General features: G+C 36.1%; 1 protein-coding gene across 3 annotated transcripts; it reads left to right on the top strand.

Annotated features, from left to right (window-relative positions):
• The first annotated feature begins 723 nt into the window (after positions 1-723).
• Positions 724-23,338, top strand: TGDS (TDP-glucose 4,6-dehydratase). 3 transcript variants are annotated; one of them, XM_019737187.2, is made up of 12 exons: positions 724-944; positions 3,024-3,090; positions 4,112-4,180; positions 5,431-5,521; positions 13,645-13,787; positions 15,278-15,376; positions 16,388-16,447; positions 17,712-17,755; positions 18,367-18,532; positions 19,940-19,998; positions 20,623-20,720; positions 21,878-23,338. In XM_019737187.2, exons 1-12 carry the CDS (start codon positions 859-861, stop codon positions 21,961-21,963), a joined length of 1,068 nt encoding a protein of 355 aa, XP_019592746.1. In that variant the 5' UTR covers positions 724-858; the 3' UTR covers positions 21,964-23,338. The 3 variants fall into 3 exon arrangements, with proteins under 3 accessions (XP_019592746.1, XP_019592748.1, XP_019592747.1); XM_019737188.2 differs by having other exon boundaries at positions 816-1,020; XM_019737189.2 differs by lacking the exon at positions 20,623-20,720.
• The last annotated feature ends 1,482 nt before the right edge of the window (positions 23,339-24,820 follow it).

Here is a 24,820-nt window from a genome sequence, read left to right as displayed (position 1 = left end):
GGGATTATATTAGGAAACAAAGTCCCTCGCCTCATGGAGCAGGACAACGAGCAGGGAATTTAACATAAATGTTGATAATTGTTATGGAGAAAAATAAAGAAGGGTAAACTGATTTGGCAGGGCTGGGTTAGAGTTTGCTATTTTAATTAGGGTGATAAAGGAATAGGGTGGCATTCAAGCCGAGAACTGAAGTAAACTAGGCAGACATCTGAGGAATGAGCATCTAGGCCTAAGGGAAGTAGCACGCCAGGCCAATTTAAGGAAAAGCAAGGACAGTAGCTGGGGTAGATTGAGCAAGAGGAAGAATAGCAGGAAAAGATCTAACGGTAGGATCTAGGGAACATCTTTACGATGATTGCAAGCAGCTTGTGCTGTCTGTGATAACAATACGAGCAACAGCCAAAGATCATTTTGCGATTAATTCTAACGTCCCATCTCTATACTTTGCAAGAGAACTCCCCAGGAGTTCTAGCTCAACTGGGGCATAATCTGTGGCGATCGCTGTAGTACAAGAATAAAAAGAAAGTAATCATTCACCTTCTGTGTATCTGAGTAAAGCCTAATTCATGCTGGTGACACCTGCCGGGAAAACGTTCCGGACCCCACTTTCCGAGACGCACCCACTCGCCCCTAGCGAGCCAGGCGTTGGCTGAGAAGACCAGGGCCCGAGCCTGCGCAGCCGAGGAATCCGCCCAGCCCTCCGATGGGCGGGGATAAATCGGCTACACTCGGGAAGCCGCCACTGCCGGCCCCAGTTAACTTGTCGGGAGAGGGGCGCGTCGCAAAAAGTCGCGGTGGAACCTCCCTGCGGTGTACAGACTTGTCGCTTTACGGTTCCAGGCACCGCCGAGCTGGGAGATGTCGGCTGCGGGCTTTGTGGAGCCCTTGGGTCCTCCCAGCAGCTTTGCGAAGCGGGTCCTGGTGACCGGGGGTGCTGGTTTCATGTAGGTAACAGCGTCGCTGGCCGAGTAGTGGCTCCCCCGAAACTCCAACCTTTTCCTGCGGCTCTGCTTGCCCGTGGTAACTTGGGACCAGCTTTGGGTGTCTAATAAGGGGAGGGTCTTAATGCACGACCGGGGTCATCCTACCTTCTAGCCCCTCCTCGGCCTGGGAAGACCTGGTTCCTTTGAAACTGCGACTTTTTTTTTTAAACGCCTTCCTCCCAAAGCAAAAGTGCTGCGGTACTATCCGCCCTCCTGTGTCGCCTGAGATGCGCGGTCGCTCTTCTGATTGTGCCCACAGTTGCTGTAAGCTTCTCACCAGCTGCCTCAAACCCCTCCCCACCCCGATACACAGGCCTTGTACATATAGGCGCCAAAGAACGATTTTTGGACTATGACAAGGCATTTATTTATTTAGATGACTTAAAAATCCTCTCTTGGTACAAACTTTTGATACCTCTTTTCCCTCTTGCACGTACCACATTCAGTCAGCAAGTCCTCTCTCCCTGCTTCCAAAGTATGTGCTCGAGGCCACGTCTCACCTCCCCACCCCCTCCACCCTTGCCCATGTCACTGTCTTTTGCCTAGACTGCTACTGTAGCCTCCTGATTGGTCACACGGACTTGCACTCTTGTTCCCGTTTGTTGCTCAGACAGAAGTCAGTGTCTATTAAGTAAAAGGGCTTAGAGTTTTACTCCAGTGGTTCTTGTCAGGCTTAGAATTAAACCCAAACATTTTACTGTATCTTGAAGACTCTCAAGTGCCCAAGCGTTACTTTTCCAATCTGATCTGCTGCCATCCTACCCCTTGCTTTTTCTGTGCCTGCCACACTTACCCTCTTGCAGTTCCTGGAGCACAGGAGGCGCCTTTCTCCTGCTGAGGCCTTTGCACTTACTTCCCCTTTGCTGAGGCTGTTTTCATCACTCAATTCAGATGTTTACTTAGACATCACTTCAGAGGGGCCTTATCTATCTAAAATAGCCCCTCTCCCTACTAACGCTTATCACTACCTAAAATTATTTGGTGTTTTTATGGTTAGCTGCTAATTGCCTGCATCCCCACTTTAGAAAATAACCTGAATGAAGGCAGAGTTCACTCAGCATCTGGAAGAATGTCTGACTCATTTCATAAAGGTCTTCAGTAATTGTTTAAATGCATGAGTACCAATAAGAAACTCTCTCAATGTCTAATGGAAGAAGAGGAACATAGGACTCTTCCCTCTACCCTCCAGCCCATTACACATTAAGTCACCTCTTCTGATGTGACAGTACCAGGCAGGCAAGGTTCATTTAATGAGCATGAGCACAAAAGGGCAGTCCTGGTGTGAGACTGCTGGTCCAGAAAGGGTACTCTTTGACAGTGCTGTGAAAGGGCTGTCAAGTACACCCTTTGAGTTCATAATTTGGTCAACGGTTGCCTTTGTTCCTGGGAGCCCAGTGTTTTTGTGTATATGATAAAATCTGCTGGATCATCTCATTTAGGTACGCCTCTGGTTCCACTTCAGGGTCCTCAGAAACCCATCCAACGCAGGATGGTTTCAGCTGTTTGTAATTAGCCTTGGAAACCTAGGTTTAGTCTAGGGCACCCCCCTGCCCCGCATTTATACCATCAAATTCTTGTACCAAGAGATAACAATTGCAGTAGGGTTACTATGAATATAGTCAGCTCCTATGCTCATACTAAATTAATTTTTACATAATTATACCTGTAGTCTCTGAAAAGGCACCTTATAGTTGCAGCCCATTTGCACTGACCACCACCCATTGCATCCTGCACACTCCAAGCATGCATAGACATCATCATTTGGTTAAGCTAATTTGTTCTTATACCCTGGGCCAGTAAATTTTCTCTTCTCCATAGTATAAAGGGAGTGTAAAGCTTTGTATATCTGTATATCAATATGGTTGAGAGAGTTCGTGAAAAGTGGTGTGTGTATATCCAGTATAGGTATGTTATTCCTCTTCTCTTAAAAAATGTGAAGGTATTTTTGAAGTTTCCTAATACTTGACAACTTAGAGTAACAATCAAGAATTTAGGGAAAAGGTTAAATTTTCTACTAACAAGTTATATTTTTTTTTACAGTGCATCACATGTGATTGTCTCTTTAGTAGAAGATTATCCGAACTACATGATCATAAATCTAGACAAGGTAAGTTTTAAAAAATGAGCTGTATGCACTGAAACTTATTTACATTTTTAAAAAGTGTTAGAATCCTGCCATGCTGACATTTTCGTTTTTTTATTTAGTTTTAGCAACTTAGGGGCCTATATAGTCATGTGTTCATGCCATTATTTAATTGTACATAAAATCTTTTGAAACTTTTTAATGTATTGTTCTAGCCCATAAAGTAAAGGTTTTAAATGCAGTATTTAAAAAAAAACAAAAACTTCACCCTAAATTTATTTAGTATAATCTTGTGAATATTAACCTTTTTTGGAGTCAGGATACTCTGATTATTTGATTTTATTATTTTGTAACTACTCCCTCATGGAAAATTACATATTTTTAAAATAAAAATGCAATTAATTTAGTTTTGAGAATTTTTCTATAATAATTGGAGTCTCTGGAGTCTGAAAGTGGTGATTAGTAATCACTTATATTTTGACTTTAAACACATGATGCAGTCAGTTACCTTCATTTCATAAAATGTAATAGTAAAAATGCATAGTCAAAGAATAACCCATAAGTCTTACAAATTTTTACCTGCCTTACCATCACGGACAGTCATATTTTTCCCCATCTTTATACTGATTTATCAACAGTTAATTCAGGAAAAAGTGTAATGAGTTAACATATGTGTAACACTGGTGCAGTTGTTTTCAGTCACTAATTCCTTTCCAGTAAGTAATGGTAAATTTTTCTAGCTACCAGGGGCTAGAGGCAAATCAGGGCAGGAAAATTTTTTAAAGGAGAGGTTTATAAGAAGTGATTTATTTATTTTATTTTTTTTGTATTTTAAAAAAGTAACAAGCTTACATGTTATTTGTTTGTTTTTTACTTTTAAGATAACAGAAACCTCTAAAAACACAAAGAGCAAACACTTTAAGAAGACATGTTTTTGTATTACAATAAGATCATCTATAGTCTTTAAAATAAATTGATATAGGAAAAACTATTATTCATTCGTTGTGTTGTATCTCCACCCTCCCTCCATCTTACTTATTTTAAGCTGGATTACTGTGCAAGCTTGAAGAATCTTGAAACCATTTCTAACAAACAAAACTACAAATTTATACAGGTATGAAAGTTTCTTATAATTATATAATTGTTATACTGTACCTCTTTAGTGGTTCAGACATATCTTCCTACTTTACAAACTTGTGAAATATGGGTTTGGAAAGCATGCTAATTAAAGATCTTTTCAGTTTCCTGTAGTACCACATGATGTAGAGAATACTACTTTTATATTGATACCATATATAAAGTTACATGTGATTGTTGTTGCCTTGGCAGATCTGTGAGTAGCTGATTGAACTTACATACATGGTTTGTGATTTTTAGGTCCTCACTATCTTTCTTAATAAGGCCTTGCTGGGATTTAAAGGACTGGTATAAAGCGGGGTGTGATTTAGGCCAGCAACAGCCAAAAAGGCTACCATACAGCCCATGGGATAGTTTTCTCCCATGAAAGTTGATTGATTGGCTCTGGAAGACTGATTCTTACTAACCACCCTTAGAAGAGTTTAAAGTATAAACCAGAGAGCCAGGTTATTAATTTGCAAACGGAAATTTTAATGTCAACTATTTGTTTTATGATTTGTGGGTTTTTTAAAAAAGTAATTCTAGAAACTCTCTTTTTAACCACAAATCTCAAAGAATATACTAAGCAAATATTTCATAATTCTCTTCTTCCGTATGAAAGTGTTTCCTTCTGTCACCAAAGAATTGTTGAGAATACATACTTTTAGAAATAAATATACATATAACATCAAAAGTACTCGTAAATTTACTTAGTTGTGATTAAATACATTTTTCAAAATGTCATTCCAGTTCTTGCACTTACTTTAAATGTATTTCAGTAATGGTTATCTCAAACTTTTAAAAATATGTTTAAAATTTGTCCTGTTAGCATAGTGACCTTAGATTGTCAAGAATGTTGTCATTTTTTTCCTTCTGGTTTTTGTAAGTCCTTTATATATTCTGGATTCAAGCCTTTTGCCACTACCTTTTTTCAATCTGGTTTGCCTTTTCACTTTCTTAATGATATCCTTTAATCTTATTAGTAGTTGGGGCTCAATAAAATACTGTTTCAGACATTCATTTGCAAAATAATATTTTAATTTGGATATCTTATATTCTTGGATGCTGGAGAAATTCATCATTATTGTATTTGACCCCTTGGTTGAATTTTCAAGATATTCTCTATTAAACTTGGGGGGGGGATTAATTCTTCTTATCGTTTTTTGTTGTTGTTCATATAGTAAAATGGTTCTTACAAATGGGAATACTCAATCAAACTTAGTTTTTTCATGTTTGCTTCTGATATAGGGTGACATATGTGATTCTCACTTTGTGAAACTGCTTTTTGAAACAGAGAAAATAGATATTGTACTACATTTTGCTGCACAAACACATGTAGGTAAGCATTGTTTTATGTTACAGTTATGATGGGCAAATTTTTATTTCCAGTGGCTGACTAGCCTAAATCAAAGTCCAGTAATGGAGTTGAATGGGGTTGGTACTTAATATATGTCTTTGAAAGAGCATATAGCATGCTCTACCAGAAAAACAAGCCTGTGGTCATTCTGTCATCAAAATACTTGGAGCTTTTTGGGTCACTGTTATTCGTGTGGGTTGAAATGTAACCTTGGGTGCTGTTTTAAAACTTTGAGTTTAACCAAATTCAGAATAGTGATTTCTGCTTTCTTCTGAGGAGATGAATGTATTTAAAATGTATTTTTTATGTTGTTTTGCTTAAGCTGGCTCTTGGCTACAAGGTGGAACGTTATATTATTATATGTATTGTTTTGTCCATCTGATACTTTAACATTTTATATTGTGCAATATAACATATATACAGAAGAATTTAGAAGTAAAGTTAAATGAATGCTGATACTGTGAATAACCATGTAACTGTCACGTAAACAAAAGATAGAATGTTGCTGAACACTCTTTAGTAGCAGTAGTATTACTACTGCCTTAACCTAATTTTTTTTTTTTAAGATTTTTTATTGGGGAAGGGGTACAGGACTTTATTGGGGAACAGTGTGTACTTCCAGGACTTTTTTCCAAGTCAAGTTGTTGTCCTTTCAATCTTAGTTGTGGAGGGTGCCGTTCAGCTTCAAGTTGTTGTCCTTTCAGTCTTAGTTATGGAGGGCGCAGCTCAGCTCCAGGTCCAGTTGCAGGGGGCACAGCCCACCATCCCTTATGGGAGTCAAACCGGCAACCTTGTGGTTGAGGGGACACACTCCAGCCAACTGAGCCGTCCAGGAGGCAACTCAGCTCAAGGTGCAGTGTTCAATTTTAGTTGCCCACCATCCCTTGCGGGACTTGAGGAATTGAACTGGCAACTTTGTGGTTGAGAGCCCACTGGCCCAATCCAACCGGCCGCCTTCGGAGTTAGGAGCATGGAGCTCTAACCGCCTGAGCCACCGGGCTGGCCCCCATAACCTAATTTTGAAGTTACAATTTCCCTTCGTGTTCTCTACAGTTTCACTGTCTATATATAGTATTTATCCCTAAACAGTATAAGTTAATTGTACCTGTTTTTATATTTTATAAAAATGTATATATAACGTGTAGGTTTTTTGGTGTTGCTTTTCATCCATATAGATTCATCCATGTATTTGGGTACAGGTATGATTTGTTCATTGTGATATACAATATTCCATTCCAAGTATATACCACAATTTGTGCAGCAGTTTTACTCTTGATGGACATTTGAATTGTTTACACTTTAAGCGCTTGTGAACAACACTACCATGAACATTCTTACACATGTGTCATGGTACACATAAGCATACATTTCTCTGAGTATATTACTAGAATCATAAGATTTGCACACTTCAACATTGAGATAACATCCAACTATTTTCTAAAGTGATTGTACCAGTTTCTATTCCTCTAGGGGTATCGGAGACCTGTTGCTCCAGATCTCACCAAAGCTTAGTTTTCTCAGACTTTTCCATTTTTGTCAGTCTGTGTGTAGCGCTATCTCAGTGTGGTTTTAATTTGATTTCTCTGATTACTATTGAAGCAGTGTACCTTTTCTATGTGTATTGGCAATTTAGATTTCCTCTTTTGTAACATGCTGTTGAAATCTTTTGCTCTTTTTAAAATTGGGTTATTTACTTTTTTTCTCATTAATTTGTAGCAGTTTTGTATATATATTCTGGATACCAGTCCTTTGTTATGTGTGTTACATATATCTTCTCCCACTCTGTGGCTTATCTTTTCATGTTTTTTTCTAGTGTGTTTTGATGAACAGGTGTTCTTAATTTTCATGTAGTTGAATTTATATATTAGGTTGGTGCAAAAATAATTGCAGTTTTGCAATTATTTTTAACCTTTCAAACTGCAGTTACTTTTGCACCAAACTAATATCTTTTCCTTTATGTTATGGTTAATGGTTCTTGGGTCTTAAGAAATTCTCTGTTGTCCCAAGGTCATGAAGATAATCTCCTATATTATCATTGAAAAGCTTGATAGTTTTGCTTTTCACATTTAGATTTGTAATGCATCTGAAATTGATTTATATACAGTACGAGATAGGAGTCCAGTTTCTCATCTGGAGTCAGACATGCTTCCCTTGTGCCACGAGGTGCCTGATAGGAATCCAATTTCATTTTTTTCTATTTGAATACCAGTTGGACCTCTACCACTTATGGAAAAGTTCGCCAGTTTCCACTGCCCAATCATATATCAAATATCTTTATATGAGTATCTGTTGAGTCTTTATCTGTTTGTTTCTACCTTTGCTGATTACACAATTTATGGATTACTAATATGGTGCTTTGAAATCTGGTAGAGCAAATCCATCTACTTGGTTGATGATAAAATAGTTGTACACTCCTCCTAGCAATTATGAACTGCTTACCAACGTTTGCTATTGTTAATATTTTGTGGTTTTGTTTTATTTTTCCCTGATTACTAATGAGGTTAAAAACTTTGTTTATTGGACTATTCTCCCCCTTTTCTAATTTGTATGTCTTCTTTGGAAAGTTTCTATTTAAGTCTCTTCACCGTTTTCTAGTGGGTTGTCATTTTTATCCTCAGAGTTTTTGTAAGTCCTTTATGTATTCTGGGTTCAAGCCTTTTGCCATTACCTTTTTCCAATCTGTGGTTTGCCTTTTCACTTTTTTTGGGGGAAAGGTATGGGGTGGGGAATAAAATCTTTATTGGCTCCATATGAAATTACATAAACTCTACTCCCCTACATACTTAACAGCTTAATGTTCCTTATGTTTCATTTCTTCAAATACATCTTAAGTTGCTTATTTACACAATAAAAACAATGTCCCACATCAAAAGACATACTTCTCTAGTTTAAAACTCTTGGAATTAGTCTCAGAAGAGCTCACTTAATTGAACTTGATATTAGATCTTTCTCAGATTATTCTGTGGCATCTCCCAATTTTGCATGATACTTGCAGTACCCTTAAGCTGTCGATCAGTTCTTCTGGTCTTTATTTAAGGTCCAAAGAGAGAAGATGGAAATGGACTGAGATAAAAAGGATAGTTTTATATATGTTCATGTAGTGGATACATTCAAGACATAAATGTGAGAGAAAAAGTATCTCTGCAACAAACTGTCTCTGCTCTGGGTTATTAGCTCACCTCTCTGAGCCTTGATTTTCTTATCTCTAAGACAGACACATCCTAGAATCTTTCTGGCTCTCTTTTTATTCCAATGTTCTACTTTCCTAATGGTGTCTTTTATTCAATTGAAGTTCATTTAGATGAAGTAAGGCTTATCAACCTTTTTCTTTAGGATTAGTGCTCTTTCCTACCTCCAAGATCATGGAGATATTCTCTTTTACTCTCTTCACATAAAAGTTACAGTTTTGTCTTTTACATTCAGATTTCTTCTCCATATCAATATAAGTTTGACTCAACACCATTTATTGAAATATTCAACCTTTCCCCCGCCCCCTTTATTGTAGATGGAGTGCCCATTGACTCCTGGTTCTATTTCTGGGCTCCTGTTCTGTTCCACTGGTTTTTGTCTGTCCTTACGCCATTACCACACTGTGTTAATTACTATAACTTTATAATAATGCTTGATACAAGCAAAGCAAACCCACCTTTTTGTTGTTACAGAAAATATCTTTGACTTTGTTGATCTTTTCTATTGTATGCTTGTTTTCAACATAATGAATTTCTACTCTTAAAACTTTATTGTTTCATTATTTCGAGTTCATTTAGATTTTTTCTCTATCTTCTTGTGATAATAGTTCACTTATTTTTAGCTTTTCTCTAAAACATACATTTTAGACTACAAATTTACTTCTAAATACCACTTTATCTGAATCCCACAAGTTTCATGTGCATTATTTTCTTTTCTTTTTTTTTTTTTAGGAATTGATTTCTTTTTCAATCCATGGGTTTTGTAGAAGTGTATATCTTAATTTCCAAACACGTATGAATTTTCTTGTTACCTTTTTATATTGATTTCTAGCTTAATTGTAATGCTTAGATAACATACTGTATGATTTCAGTTCTTTGTGCTGCAACTTGCTTTTTGGCTTAATGTATGGTCAATTTCTGTAAATATTCCATGTGTGTTGTAAAGAATGTGTACTCTGCAAATGTTGGGTATGTTGTTTTTTACACATCCATTAGGTTAAATAAAGTTGGTTAATTGTGTTCTTTAAATCTCTTGTATATTTCTGGTGAATTGAACCTTATGAAGTGATCTTTCTTCCTTGGTGATGTGTGCTGCCTTGCAGTCCATTTTGTTTGACATTAATATAGCTGTGTTATTTGGCTATTTTTATGAAACGTCTTTTTCTGTAGTTTTATTTCCAACCTTTCCCTGGCTTTATGGTTTAGCTGTGTGTCTTATAAATAACTTGTGTTTGGAATTTTTTTTTTTTTTTATCTAATCTGACCATCCTTGATATTTACCCTAAGCATTGAGTTTGTTGATATATTTGGATTTATTTCTACCATCTTACTATGTTGTTTCTATTTTTCTCACCTGTTCTGTTTCTTTAAAAAAATTAAAAAAAAAAAATTCTTTCTTGCCTTTAAAAAAAATTCCTTTTAAAAAAATCCTTTCTTGCTTTTCTAAGGGCTTGACTAAGGAACTTTTCTTATTCCATTTTTCTTCTACTAGTTTGGAAGCTATACATTCTGTTTGTATTCTTTCAGTGGTTACCCTAGATTTTATGACAAACATAATTAGCTTATCAAAGTCTAAAGTCCACAAAACCATTGCCTTCTTCCAAAATGATTTCAAGGATCTTAGACACTTTAACTCCACTTATCTATTCCCAACTCCTTTTATCTAGAATTTGAAGTCTGTCTTGTTTTTTTTCTGTTCCACTGGAAATCATGATTTCTATTTTATATAGTCAATATTAATTTATATTAGGGGTTTGCAAAAATGATGCTCTTCTAATTATGTGATACATTCTTCATTTATTAGCTGGAATCCCTAATAAAAGCAAATTTTCCTTAAAAATTGTTGGGTTACCCTGAAATTGAATTGATGCAGAAAAGCCAGGTAAGGGCCGGCCTGGTGGCTCAGGCGGTTAGAGCTCCATGCTCCTAACTCCGAAGGCTGCCGGTTCAATTCCCACATGGGCCAGTGGGCTCCCAACCACAAGGTTGCCAGTTCAACTCCTCGAGTCCCTCAAGGGATGGTGGGCTGTGCCCCCTGCAACTAGCAACTAGCAACGGCTACTAGACCTGAACCTGGAGCTGAGCTGCGCCCTCCACAACTAAGACTGAAGGGACGGCAACTTGACTTGGAGAAAAGTCCTGAAAGTGCACTGTTCCCCAATAAAATCCTGTTCCCCTTCCCCAATAAAATCTTTGAAACAAAAAAGAAAAGCCAGGTAACATGCTTGATGCTTTTTGTTTACTTACTAGGTTTTATTATAACAAACTGGTTTCCTAGCATCCCTTTTCTTTTTTTTTTTTAGTATCATTATGAATTCAACGATTTTTGCACATTTAATCTATTGTGGTTATTGTTATTTATGTCCAAATTGACCTGCTATTGGCCATTGAGAACCTCTTCTAGTGGTTTCCTAAGTCCTTTGGGACCCAGCCTTAATCGTCTTTGATAGTCGTCTTATTCTCTGGTGTGGCAGGTGGCTCATCTTCAATTTTTCTTCCCCGGATCTGGTATCAGCCCCTTCTCTACAGAACCCTAGCTCCTTTTGGTGGGAAATGCTATTTACATTACAAACGCTTGTTACCTCTTATTGGACATAGTTTCTAGGCTTTTTCAGTGGACAGAACTAGGCACTCTGTATTTATTTGTTTATTTATTTAAGATGAAATATATCATGAGTTTATATTGAGATGTCCAATTCATATTCAGTTTTTTTTAACCTCATTGACCTTAACATTTATATCTTTTTTCCCTTACCCTAAAAACTGTGATACTCGATAGCACCATCATAAGTACTTATTTTACTTTATCCCACAACACACACAGTAGTACACGGATGACAATACCAACATTATGTCTAGCTATTTTTTTTTTAAACTGAAAATCCTTTCGAGAATTGCAGGGAAGTGGGGGGTTGTTCTTAAGTAGTTTCCCACTGGGTATATGGTCAAAATAGTTTGTTTTAAAGTAACTTGAAATACTTCTTCTCTGCATGGTTATATAACCAAATAAATACACAGCTTCATTTGTCTCTTTTTGCTTCTGATTTTTAGAATTGCTTTTCTTCTTCTTGATTTAATTTTTTTTAGTTATGCAAAATACGTACATAGTTCTAAAGTTAAATTTACCAAACAAGGTATATTTAGAAGAGTCTAGTTTTTGTCCCTGTCCTTTCCACTGTGTTCTCCTCCTTTTTCCCCTATAGATAATTTTAAATGCTTTATTTTACAGTTTGTCTTTCTTTTTAAAAAAGATGTATAATCTACTGCCCTTCTAAGAGAAAGGTAGCCTACTGTAGACATCTATGTCCATCTTTCTATATAATACAGTATATCTTAGGAGATCATTCCATAACAGAATGTAGAGATACTCCACGTTCTTTTTTCTTTTCATCTTACTCCATTGTGTGGATGTATGATAATTGGGCTGATTTCCTACAGTTTGCTATTTTAAATAGTGCTGTAGTGGATAGGTTTGTGGGTGTCTTTTTGTATTTTTTTCAGTTGTTGTTGGGAGAGATTTCTAGAAGTGCGATTGCAGGGCATATTTGTTTGCTAGTGCAGCCATTACAAGATACCGCAGACTGGGGGCTTAAACAGCAGACATTTATTTCTCAGTTTTAGAGGCTGGAAGTCCAAGATTAAGGTGCCAGCAGGGTTGGCTCTTTTCTCAGGCTTCTCGCCTTGGATTGCAGATGGCCATCTTCTCATTGTGAGCTTACATGGTCTCTGTGTGTCCCTAGTTTCTCTTTTTGTGTCTAAATTTCCTCTTTTTTTAAAGGGCACCAGTCACATTGGGTTAGGGCCCACCCTAATGGCCTTATTTTAACTTAATCACCTCATTAAAGGCCCTGTCAACATATAGCCATGTTCTGAGCTACTGGGGGGTTAGGACTCCAACATGAATTTGAAGGGAACACAATTCAACCCCGTTACCCTGGGATAAAGGATAAAAGCATATGTAATTTGCCGAGATATTGGGAAATTTTCTTCCTTAGGGGTTGTAAACATTTTGTATTTTTACTTCCAACATATAAAATATCTTTTTCCTCGTAGCCTCACAATAGAATGTGTCAATTTTCTTTTTGTTTTTTTAATTTTTGCCAATCTGATATGTAAGAAGTGGCATCTATGAGTTTCTAATTTGGATTTTTCTTATGATCAGTATTAGCATCTTAAGCTTAAGGAACTTTGTATTTCTTGTCTAAACTATTTGTTTATGTCTCCTACCATTTTCCTATAGGGTTGTTCCTTTTTATTTTTTATAACTTCTTTATAGATTGACTATATTAACCCTTTGTTTCTGAAAAATTCAAATATTTTTCCGTTTGTCATTTGTCTTTTTACTTTGTAGTTTTTGTCTGTGTGGTTTTCTTTCTTTCTTTTTTTTTTAACCATGCAAGAACTTTTATGTAGTCAAATTTATCAATTTCTTTTCTTTTGCTTCTGTATTATGAGCCATAGTTAGGAAAGTTCCCTTCATTCCAAGATTTTATAGAATTGATTCTTTAAAGTGAATTTATTTTACAGTAATTTAACCAACAGTTATTATTGTTTTCAGCAATAACAGATTGAGTTGAAAAGCTTAGCACCGTATTAGCAGAAACTGGAAGTTTCAAAATTTTTTAAATTTAGGAACATTTTAAATTTAGAGGTATCATTTGTTGTTTCCTTCATAGAATTAAAAGTGTTTCCTACAGATTTAGCACTGATAGTTTTCTAGATTCTAAGAATTTCCATGTACTGTGTAATTTAGGCTTAAAGAAATCATAAATAGCAATGTGTTTCTATGTTATTTTAAAAACGTGCAGTTATGAATGAAGAGAAGTGAACAGAGCTTTCCTTAATCCTGAGTCTACCCTTAGGTATTTGTTTTGTCCCTTGGGTGGAATTGTTCTAGTTTTTTTCTCCTTTTTTCAGATCTTTCCTTTGTACGAGCCTTCGAATTTACGTATGTTAATGTTTATGGCACTCACGTTTTGGTAAGTGCCGCTCATGAAGCCAAAGTGGAGAAATTTATTTACGTTAGCACAGACGAAGTATATGGAGGCAGTCTTGATAAGGTAAGCTTTAAAAGAATGTCTATTTCACTTACTTAACCATAGACCACGTAGCAAATCTGTCTTATTAAAACCAATAAAAAATCAAGTAGTTTGCAAGCAACTTACATTGAGGAAAAGCTGACCCTGACCCCTTCTCTTCAATCTGCAATCCCCACTTCTGAGAATCAGCCATTTGCAATTCTCTTTGCCGTTTTTATGAGGTTAACTTCTTTCTTCTTGTACCCCTGTCACCCTACTGTGTCAGACATGACATAGCCAGAGTGATTTTTAAAAACATTCCTGAGGCCTGCAGTCCCAGAAGCAGAGAACGCGTGCAGCAGAGGTCACACTGTGGGGAATATCTCTCCTCCCCATGTGATCAAGAAATTACAACCAACAAAAACATACTAGAGAGAGAAAACTGAAAAGTGTAATCTGGAGAGTGAAACGATCCGGGAAGAATCTCTCTTTAGTTCTTTGGAAGAAGGTGGAAAAAAGAAACTTCTTTAAAAACGGCAGTGGTATCAATTCCTCAAGTGGGCATGGTTTATTGAAAAAGAAGAGCAGGAAATACCTTAAAACTGAAAGGAGAAAGGTGGCCCCGGGTCCGCAGTGGGCTCCTATCCTGGCCACAGTCCATCCTCGGATGTTGCTGCCGTGCCTAAAACAATAACAAGTAAATAAAGGTGTGAATGAAGCAACCATCACTGATGTTCTGACTAGGAGAAACAATGCACACCGTCACCAGATCAAAGCAGCATATGTCCAGGAAAAAGGCAAGCCCCTGGATGAAGCTCTGAAGAAAGCCCTTCCAGGTCACCGCAAGGACTTTCCTTCGGCTCTGCTAAATACTCCAGCCCGGTTGGATGCTCATGAACTTTGTGCTGCCTTGATTTAAATGAAGTGAAAATAGAAATATAGTATGCATATGGAAAAATTAGGAAATTCAAGACAATTTCAGAAATAAGGATAAAAATAACAAAGTCTCTGTTTTGAGCTTCACAGACATAATGTAGGTTAACAGTATATAATGGGAACTTTTTTTGTTTGATAAAATAGAAATTTCATATATTCCCTCTCCCCCAAACCCCACAAAAAAAATGTGAGATCATGAGATTATTCTTCGCAAAGCCTGTTAATGTCTGGACAGTGGCCTTGACATGTGGACAGGTTCCACACGTCTCTGGCCTCCCTCCCTCAACCTCACATCCCATTTCTCTTCCCTCTCACGAAGCTTCTTGTAGCTCCTTTGAACACACTTCTGTCTCTGGGCCTTTGCACTTGCTGTTCCTCTCTGCCTCCTGCCTTAGAGGGTTGTTGTAAACTTTAAAGAAGTTACTACATATAAAGTGCTTAGAAAAATGCTAGGCACATAGTTGGGGTTTAATAAATGTCTTGTTTTTTAAATGTGGTGATTAAGATTTTAAGTTTGTAATGTTTTCTGACTTTTCTACTTAGAAAGTGCTATGCATAATGCTTACTTTTTTTAAAATTTATCTTTTTTAAATTAGGAATTTGACGAATCTTCACCCAAACAACCTACAAATCCTTATGCATCATCTAAGGCAGCTGCTGAGTGTTTTGTACAGTCTTATTGGGAACGATATAAAGTAAGAACTGATTTTTAAAAAAATTGAGTCATTTTTCTTTGGACTTAGGTGTTAAAATTCCAAGTTATCATTAGCTACATTTCATTTTTTTGAGTAGAGGACATAGATTGAGAATAGTTATCTATTAAGGAATTAAAAAAAAACACTGATTTCCTATAGTGTGTGGACAACGTAGGACCTACTTCTTGTTCAGTTCATCATTTGAAGGAATGCTTTGTGTGGATATTTTTCCTACTTCAGTAACATGTAGAGTGTTAACAGCTGTCGTGAGAAGCCCTGTTGGAATATCCTGGTTCCCAGGAATCATCTGAGTGAAGGAAGACAGGGAGGGCAGATTCCCTTGTCTGCTGCACACGCCCCTCTGCGTGAGTCAGCTCTCTTGGCTCTCATGAATGGGAGGTAGACGTCCCCAGGTGGCTCCCACGGTGTCAGTGCGGGAGTCTTACCCAGCCTGACTCATCACCTCGAATCCCCTGGAATTGGCTTCCCATTGATCTTCTTTTCGAGTTACTAGAGACTGGGTCAGAAAGGCCAGCCTAAGAATGACTCACGATTCTCTTGACTTTTGTGTTCCAGTAGCATTGGTCCCTTTCTCTTTCATTAAGTCTTTTTATTTGTAAGGATTGGTACAATAGAGAAAGCCAACTTGAAGTTTAACATCTAACCAAACCCAGAGTCCTAGAGGTGGTCTCTGAAATAATCAGGTGGAAATTTCCTTAATTTTCTTCTATCAAGCCTACAAACCTGCCTACATCTATATTTATCCTCCTCTTATCCCAATAAAGAAAAAATTCCTCTTCTTCCTTTTGGAGCCTCTGCCTTTATCTGAATCCCATCCTCTCCTGTCTTTTCAGGAACTTTACACTAGAAAAAAAAAAAAATCCCTTTGCTTCTTTTCTTAAGGTGTGTGGAATTGTTTAACCAGAAGCGCCCATATTTTAAAACTGCTTATCTTTAGATAATCATTATTATTGGACCTTTCCATTGTCTCACTATCGAATACTCTTTAAGTTTCCAGTTGTCATCACAAGAAGCAGTAATGTTTATGGACCACATCAATATCCAGAAAAGGTACATTTTACTTCTGAATTTGTAGGATGTTTTCATGATTGTAATTTATTATTTAAAATAATCTCTCTTCAGTTATTTGTCCAACGTTTATGTTGTAATTATACAAAATTTATAAATGCTATATTGGCCACAGGCAAATCTCTTCTGGTTTAGAGATTGAAGGCTTGAGCTCACGTCTCAACCTGGTAATTCACCAGCTGGCATGACCTTAGGCCCTTTCAGCATCATTTTTAAATTGAGGAGTAATGACAATATTAGAAAGGATTTGTGAAGGATCCAGTGAGATGATGTATGTGAAAATGCCTGGTCCTTTGCAGGATTCTCAGGCACTATGGAGTACTCCCTTCACTACTGTCACGCTGCAGTTTAGACTCCTGCTTTGCAGTCAGACCAGTACGTCAGACTATACAGAAATGTAAAAGCTAGTTAGAGAGTGATGCAGGAAGCTTGTGCAGAAATTTGTCTTACAGTCAGCTGGCTAATGGTTCCTTAGCTCCTCTTTATTGTTGCAGGCTTGAATGTCTTCCAGAAAGTAGTACAAGTAGTGAATAAAGAAATGCACTGAAAAGCCTGAAATTGCCTTTTGGTTGGTTCTGTATCATTAGGCCTAGTTTTAAGTAACTATTTTTCTCTCTCTCTCTCTCTCTCTCTCTCTCTCTCTCTGCCTAAATTTAGAGCCTGGGTTTTTCACTTCCCAGCTGGTTGCAGTAATGTATTTGCCCAGTGGAAAGGGCCATATTGTGATCTGCTGGTATTAATATCTACTTTGCTTAATTTTTTGGAATATCTTTAACAGGTTTATTATAAATGTAGTAACTTACCTTGCCCTGTTTAACATAAATTTTCTTTGAATCCAGTGGCACTGGAATTTGCTTTTTATTAATTTCACCAGCACTTACTGGTTAGGTGTTATATGTAAAGCAATAAGTTAGATAAGATTCCTGTCCATATAAAATCAAGACAGAGATAAGATTTGTGATGAAAGCAAATTGTTCACAAATACTTTTTCTGAATGTTCCCACTGTTTATATTGTTTTATTTTCATATTTTTCTAGCAGATAACTTGTTTTTGTGAAATAGGAAGATATTGTAGAGTTCTTTTACTTATCCAAGTTCTAATAGGTTTTTTTCTTGAAATCCTGATAAGAATTGGAATATATCCATATGTATAGTTCTTAACAATAATAATGTAACCTTATAAATTCAGATTCATATTAATGAGCAAAGTTCCAACGTCTGAAATTGTATTTAAATATTCTTTTAGGTTATTCCAAAATTTATATCTCTACTACAACACAACAGGAAATGGTATGTTATTATTTACCTTTGTACCCATGTTTGTCTGGTATGTTGATAGTATTTGGTGACAGTCTTTCTTGACCATCGTAAAGTCTTAGAGTTGGAGGCCATAGAATTGAATGTCTCAACAAATTTAAGAACTCCTTGTATAATCAGTGTAATAGTTTTTTAAAGTAATTATAATCTATTTCATCTTTATAATTTACTTACTAAGATAATTTTAATTCTTAAATGATTTATTCTAAAACTTTCAGCTATAGCATGAAATTTAACATCTATCTTTATATAACTACTTTTTCAAAGGATTTATTTAATTCAAAGAACTATAGATATTTCCTTAAAATGAATTTAAGGTATAAAATTGATGAATTAAGTATTTCTCAGGGTCACTTACATGTTTGCCACGTTCCTACTGAGTACCTGCAGGAGGCTTGGAGGTCATTCGGGAACTATGGATGAAATTTAGAAAAGTCATGAGAACTTGTGTTTTCAGTAAATATTTCTAGGATTGCCATGGGAATTGGCTTCTCTGGAGTTGTACCCATTTGTTGTGTTACCCTGGCTTGGGAGAACTTACTTTTTTACATTTTATGATTCCCTTTTATTTAATCTTTTTAAAGCTGCATTCATGGATCAGGGCTTCAAACAAGAAATTTTCTTTATGCTACTGATGTAGTGGAAGCATTTCTCACTGTCCTCAAAAAGGGGAAACCAGGTGAAATTTATAACATTGGAACCAATTTTGAAATGTCAGTTCTCCAGCTTGCCAAAGAACTAATACAACTGGTATGTATATGTTGTGAAAGGATAGTATTTTCAAAATTATCACTAAATTAGTGACAGTCATCACTAATTTAGTCAAAGTTAACAATTTACAGTTTAGTGAATTGAAGTGAATGAGGAATAAATAAAATTCATAATTATGTATACAATATATATGCCAAGATATGTCACTTGAAATTACATCACTCATTTAGTAACAGTTTTTCAGGAAAAAAATCCTAATACATTAAATGTACATACCTAATAAATGACACACCTCAATTTCAGAAATATAAAGTATGTCTAGAGTCAAGGAACAATAATATATAAATAATTATAGTTATGAGTGTATGTATGTATTAGTGAACATCAATTATACATTCCAGGATTTAGTAGAAAGGGAGACTGAGTGTGTGAAAAACCTTTTGTTTTCCTTTACACTACTCTCAGAATACTCTACTCCAAATGTGTGGATTTTCCACACAGAGCAATTCTCAGACACCAGCTGGGTGTCCTACAATTTAACTGAATTCTCATACTATCTACCTGGAGATAGCATCAGATCCCAGAGGTTAAGGGATCAGTCCCACAGACTGCCCTCGCTTCACATGCCAATTTTAAGACCTGCTCATTACCTGTGCTTCTGACCAACTAGCTCTAAATCAGGTAATTTGCGAGAGTTGCTCACAGAACTCAGGGAAACAGTTTAATTTCCGGCTTACCAGTTTATTACACAGGGTATAACTCAGCAGCAGCCCGATGGTATGAGGGAAGGGGTGTGGCGTGTCTGGGCCCTCTCCAGGCATGCCATTCTCCCAGCATCTCCATGTGTTCAGCAGAAGTTCTTCAAACCATGTCCTCTTGGGTTTTTATGGAGGCTTCTTTAAGTAGACATGATTGATGAACTCATTGGCCATTGGTGATTAATTCTACCTCCAGCCCCTCTCTCCTTTCCCCTCCCCAGCTCTCACATGATTAGTTCCCCTGTCAACCAGCCCCGATCCTTAGGGGCTTTCCAAAATCTCTTAACGTAAACTCTGGTGTGGTTGAAAGGGGCTTGTTTCATATAGCAAAAGACACCTTTGTCTCTCATCACTTAGGAAATTCCAAGGGTTTTAGGAGCTCTGCGCTAGGAACAGGGATGATGACTAAATATATATCTTACTATACATCACAGTATCACAATGAGTAATAACCAAAAGCCAAAAAACTTATTTTCTGCCACAGTGTACAATGTGTATTCTTTTTGAGCTTCAGATAGAATTTGGGTTACATAGTATAGAACGTGTTACTAAAATGCTGTTCATTTTAGCTGTCTTCCCCACTTTGAGGAGGTTGGTTGTCTTATCTTTTGAATCAGCTATTGAATGTCATTGTTATTCTCTGGTCCCATTTTATCATTTGACTCAAAAGCCTTCTCCATGTTGACAGATCAAAGAGACCAATTCAGAATCTGAAATGGAAAACTGGGTTGATTATGTCAATGATAGGTGAGTAACAAGTTAAAACACTGGGGAAAGATTGTAAAATCTTAGGTACTTATAAAATTATCAGATATATGGACTTAACAAGAAACTACTTTATCAATTTTGAGTTTTCTGCGAAAATATTTTTTCCTAATTATAAATGTCATAAGAATAAAATGTAGCATTTTTACTTACTAGCTGTGTGACTTAAAGTTATTGACCCTTTCCAAGGCTGAGGCATCTTTGAGAAATAATATCTTCCTTTTAAAAAGTATTTTATGGTTTAATTGTAATGCATATAAAGTACCCAGCCCAGGGTGTAGAGCACAAGAGTCTTAATAAGTTTATGTGTATTCATTTATTCATTCATTAAACATTTAGGTGTGATGTGCTGCATTCATACCTAGATTGTGGCTGAAATAAGAAAAGGATAAACCACACAGAGGGTTCGGCATCTGGGATGATAGATGATTTTTTAAAAATATACACTTTATTTTATAAATTTTCTGTAATCATGTTGTCTGGGAGAATTTTTTAAAGGAAAACTTGAATTATGGTAAAGATGAATAGACACACATTTTTTTCTTAGTATTTAAATCTGTAAATAGGTATCCACAATGTCGTTTCAAATCTATTTTGTTTTCCAAGACCTACCAATGATATGAGATATCCAATGAAGTCAGAAAAAATACATGGCTTAGGATGGAGACCTAAAGTGCCTTGGGAAGAAGGAATAAAGAAAACAAGTATGTAGTGAATTGGTCATTTGGTAGGGGGTTCAGAAAAAGTTAAAGAACACTTTTATTTTCAGAACACTACAAATTCAGCAGAATAGTGTGATAAATCATTTTTACTTTTCAAATTGTTACATTTAATATAGTTCTAGCAATAGTAATATATTTCCTAAGCATCTTGAATTTCATAGACTAACTTCTGATCAGTCTTCCTATATCTTATTAGCATTTATCAGATACCTATTTCATTTATTCTCAGATGCACATTGTTTTACTCTTTTCATATCCTTGAAAAGTATGTATTTTATAATCCCTAGTATCTTAAAATTTTATGCAGCTTTATTCTTTTTTAGTGGTACGTTAAATAATAATTCATCTTAAGATCAGTGGCATCTTAGATATGATGAAATATAGACAGTTTCAGTCTTTGAGTGTCTTGAGTCTTTTTATATTGAAACAAACAAGTAGAAAGCAAACTGACTATGTACAGAAATATTTATTAAAATAAGTGTCTGTACAGTCTCTGTATCTGTTAAAGTTCTATTTAGAAATGTATTCATGAGAAAAAATATGCCCAAACATAGAAAAAAAGTCCTGATTCACAGCTTAAAATGTAAAATACTAGTGTTGAATTTTAAAAAGCATATTCAAAGATAATTTATATTTGATTTTGCAAATAAAATAATTTCACGTTAACAGAAGGAAACACATCATCTCACTATGCCTATAATGCAGTATTGCTACATTTACATGAATAAAATATTACGCTTATTTTCTATAACTTTAAAACCAGTGCAAATCCTTTCCCCCTAAATTCCTTAAAATCAGAGTGTCTTTTTTTTAAAATTTTTTTTAATTGGGAAATATTGGGGAACAGTGTGTCTTTCCAGAACCCATCAGCTCTATGTCAAGTTGTTGTTTTAGTCTAGTTGTGGAGGGTACAGCTCACTGGCCCATGTGGGAATCGAACCGGTGAGCTTGGTGTTATGAGCACTGAGCTCTAACCACTGAGAATCAGCTGCTCTAAAATCAGAATGTCTTAAACACTTATACTAGCAAATTCAATATGAAAAAGAAAAAACAGTTGATTTTTAAATCTGAATTAAAATTTAATTAATGGATGTTTAGTGTTTTATTTTTGATTTTTGTCTTCTGTTTTTTCCTTTCAGTTGAATGGTATAGAGAGAATTTTCACAACTGGAAGAATGTGGAAAAAGCATTAGAACCCTTTCCAGTACAGCCACCATTTGTATAGTCAGGACAGTTTTTGGAAAAAGAAGAAAATTTTCCTACCTCGACAAGTGATGTATCATCAAGGGACCAAATGAAGTGTCTTTTCATTTGGAATTACATTTGTGACTTTTTGTACAAAGTCCAAATGCAATATGCCTCAATATTTAGAAGAGTTTTAGTATTGGCATAGAATTTAAATGTCAAAATTCTTTCAAAAACCTTTTCTCCTGACAATGTGGAACCAGTAGAAATAGAAAGACTCTTCCATAGGAGTAGACCAGGAGGGAGGAATCTCCTGGTTCTCAGAACAAGGACAAATAATAGCTCTGGGCAGCTGACAGCTTTGCTGGCATTGAACTCAGCTTCCCAACCTTTCCCGTTGCCTGGAAGGTCTCTAAGTTTTCATTTTTAGGCGACATAGGAAGAGCCTTATGGCCTAATTCATCTTTTTAGAAGGTATGGTATTGTGCTACAGTTGCTTTAAAAATGGAACAAAGTCAGAGCACTTTTTAACTTTTGATAATTTTGTAAAACCGATTAAGTTAAATTTTTTTTAAAGAAGGACATTGTTTTTGTATTTTCAAAATCAGTCATTTAACTATGTATAACCTCGTATCAGAGAAATTCCATCATGTATTTACTGTTTAAAATGATTTTATTTATAAAATTATCAGTATTTTAATGTATTTAATATAGATTATGGCTTTTTTAAGTAATGTATGTTTTTATTTCACTGTAGAAAAAGTTTTAAAATACTTGATTATATAGTTTGAAATCCTCTTTCCCCTAAAGAGTTTAAGACGATTTGAAAAAGTAACTGATAGGATACTGCATTGAGAAATGTAAAAGAGACAAAGATTATGCCCAGCTTTCTGGCTTCAGAGCATGACTGATGGCTTGTTTTCTCTGTAAAGTGGGAAGCAAGGTCAGTAACTCAGGGGTGGTTGAGGGAGGGGATGGCAATAGAGTAAAGATCTTGAGGCTGTGGAGATTGGGAAAAGAGTAAGCAGATCCAAAATTAGAGGATGTGCCAAACAGGAATGAAGCGCAAACTGAACTTGAACACTGTAACTTCAAAATTCTGAGATGTAGTAAAAATAGTCTAGATTGAGCTAGAATTGAACATAGTGTGCATCAGGAGGGACAGAAGGACTAGAGGGTGAGATTAACTAAAACGGTGCTCCATTGAGCTTAGTTGTGCAGGGAAGAAAATGCCTCTTGGAGGTAGCCTGTAGCTCTAGAGAAAATGGAGACGGGAGTGGGCATAAGGGAGGGGAGGCGAGAGCTCTGGGAGGCTAGGAAGTTACAGGCAGAAAATGGGACCAACTGAGAGCAAATGGTCTTTGGTGGAATTTGGTCATTGAAGTTAGATGACAAAATAAAAACACTCTATGTCATTTGTTCTGTGTCATATTTTTGGGTACACTTTTATTTCCAATTTTAATATACTGTATGATTTACCTTTATTGTTAGACTGATCTCAGGAGATGATCTTGACAGGCATTAGGAACATATGGAAAACCAGTTTGTTAAAAAAACAAAACAAAAAAAACACAACTTTATGCAAAAAAAAAAAAAAAAAAATATATATATATATATATATATATATATATATATATATATAAATAATGCTGCACAGGGAAATGTAAATTAGAACAATAGTGAGATACCACTACACACCTATTAGGAAAGCCAAAATCTGGAACACTGACACCACCAAATGCTGAAAAGAATGTACAGCAGCAGGAATTCACATGCATTGCTGGTGGGAATGCAAAATGGTACAGCCACTTTAGAAGACAGTTTGGCGAGTTTTTACAAAGCTAAACATGCCATACAATCCAGCAATCGCATGCCTTGGCATGTACCTAAAGGAGTTGAAACTTATGTCCACACAAAAACCTGCACAAAGATATTTATAGCAGCTTTATTCATAATTGCCAAAATTGGAAGCAACCAAGATGTCCTTCAGTAGGTGGATGGATAAATAAACTGGTCCATCCAGACAATAGAGTACTTACTAAGCTCTGAAAAGAAATGAGCTGTCAAGCCATGAAAAGACAAGAAGGAAATGTAAATGCATATTACTTAATGGAAGAAGCCAATCTGAAAAAGCTACTTACTGTGTGATTCCAATACTCTAGACAAGGCAAAACTATGGAGACAATAAAAAGATCAATGGTGGCCAGGGGTGGGGAGAGAAGATGAAGAGATAGGGCACAAAGGAATGTTAGGGCAGTGAAAATACCCTGTATGATGATATAATGATGGATATATGTCATCATACATTTGTCCAAGCCCATAGAGTGTACAACACCAAAAATGAACCCTAATGTAAACTATGAACTTGGGATGATTATGATGTGTCAATGTGGGTTCATCCTTGGTAAAAAAAAAAAAAAGTACCACCCTTTTGAGTGATGATAATGAGGGAGTCCATGAATGTGTGGGGACAGGGAATATATGGGAAATTTCTATCTCCCTTTCAATTTAGTGGTAAACCTCAAACTGCTCTAAAAAAATAGTTTAAAATAAAAATTAAGAGCAACCTTAGAAATAAAGAAGGTTGAGTTATAGTGAAAGTTTTGGTCTCAAAGAGGCCTTTGAAAGCTAGCTCTCTCATCACTTGCTTTATACTCAACTTGCTGCTATATGGCTTCCATTCCACCTCTACTGCAGGAGTTCTCCCTATTGTCACCAGTGTCAAAGACCTGTCCTGAGAAATGTCATCTAATACCAGGGCTTCAGTTACCACCTTTTTTTTTTTTTAACTTCAATTTTCTTTTTAATCTCCAGCCAAGATCTCTTTTCTGAGCTAATCTCCAGTTTAAAAATCTCATATATCCAATAGCCTACTCGATATTTGCAAATTGATGCCT

This window comes from Rhinolophus sinicus, linkage group LG04 (genome assembly GCF_036562045.2).
Source record: "Rhinolophus sinicus isolate RSC01 linkage group LG04, ASM3656204v1, whole genome shotgun sequence".
Lineage (NCBI taxonomy): Eukaryota > Metazoa > Chordata > Mammalia > Chiroptera > Rhinolophidae > Rhinolophus > Rhinolophus sinicus.
Note: the sequence above shows the minus strand (reverse complement) of the source record. Positions and strands in the feature narration are given on the sequence as shown.

Bases quoted from the DNA above. Each gene is read 5' to 3' on its own strand.
- TGDS (XM_019737187.2), top strand. From the start codon at position 859: ATGTCGGCTGCGGGCTTTGTGGAGCCCTTGGGTCCTCCCAGCAGCTTT. The intron at 945-3,023 runs GTAGGTAACAGC...TTTTTTTTACAG, and splicing joins ACCGGGGGTGCTGGTTTCAT to TGCATCACATGTGATTGTCT. The intron at 18,533-19,939 runs GTATGTATATGT...CCATGTTGACAG, and splicing joins CCAAAGAACTAATACAACTG to ATCAAAGAGACCAATTCAGA.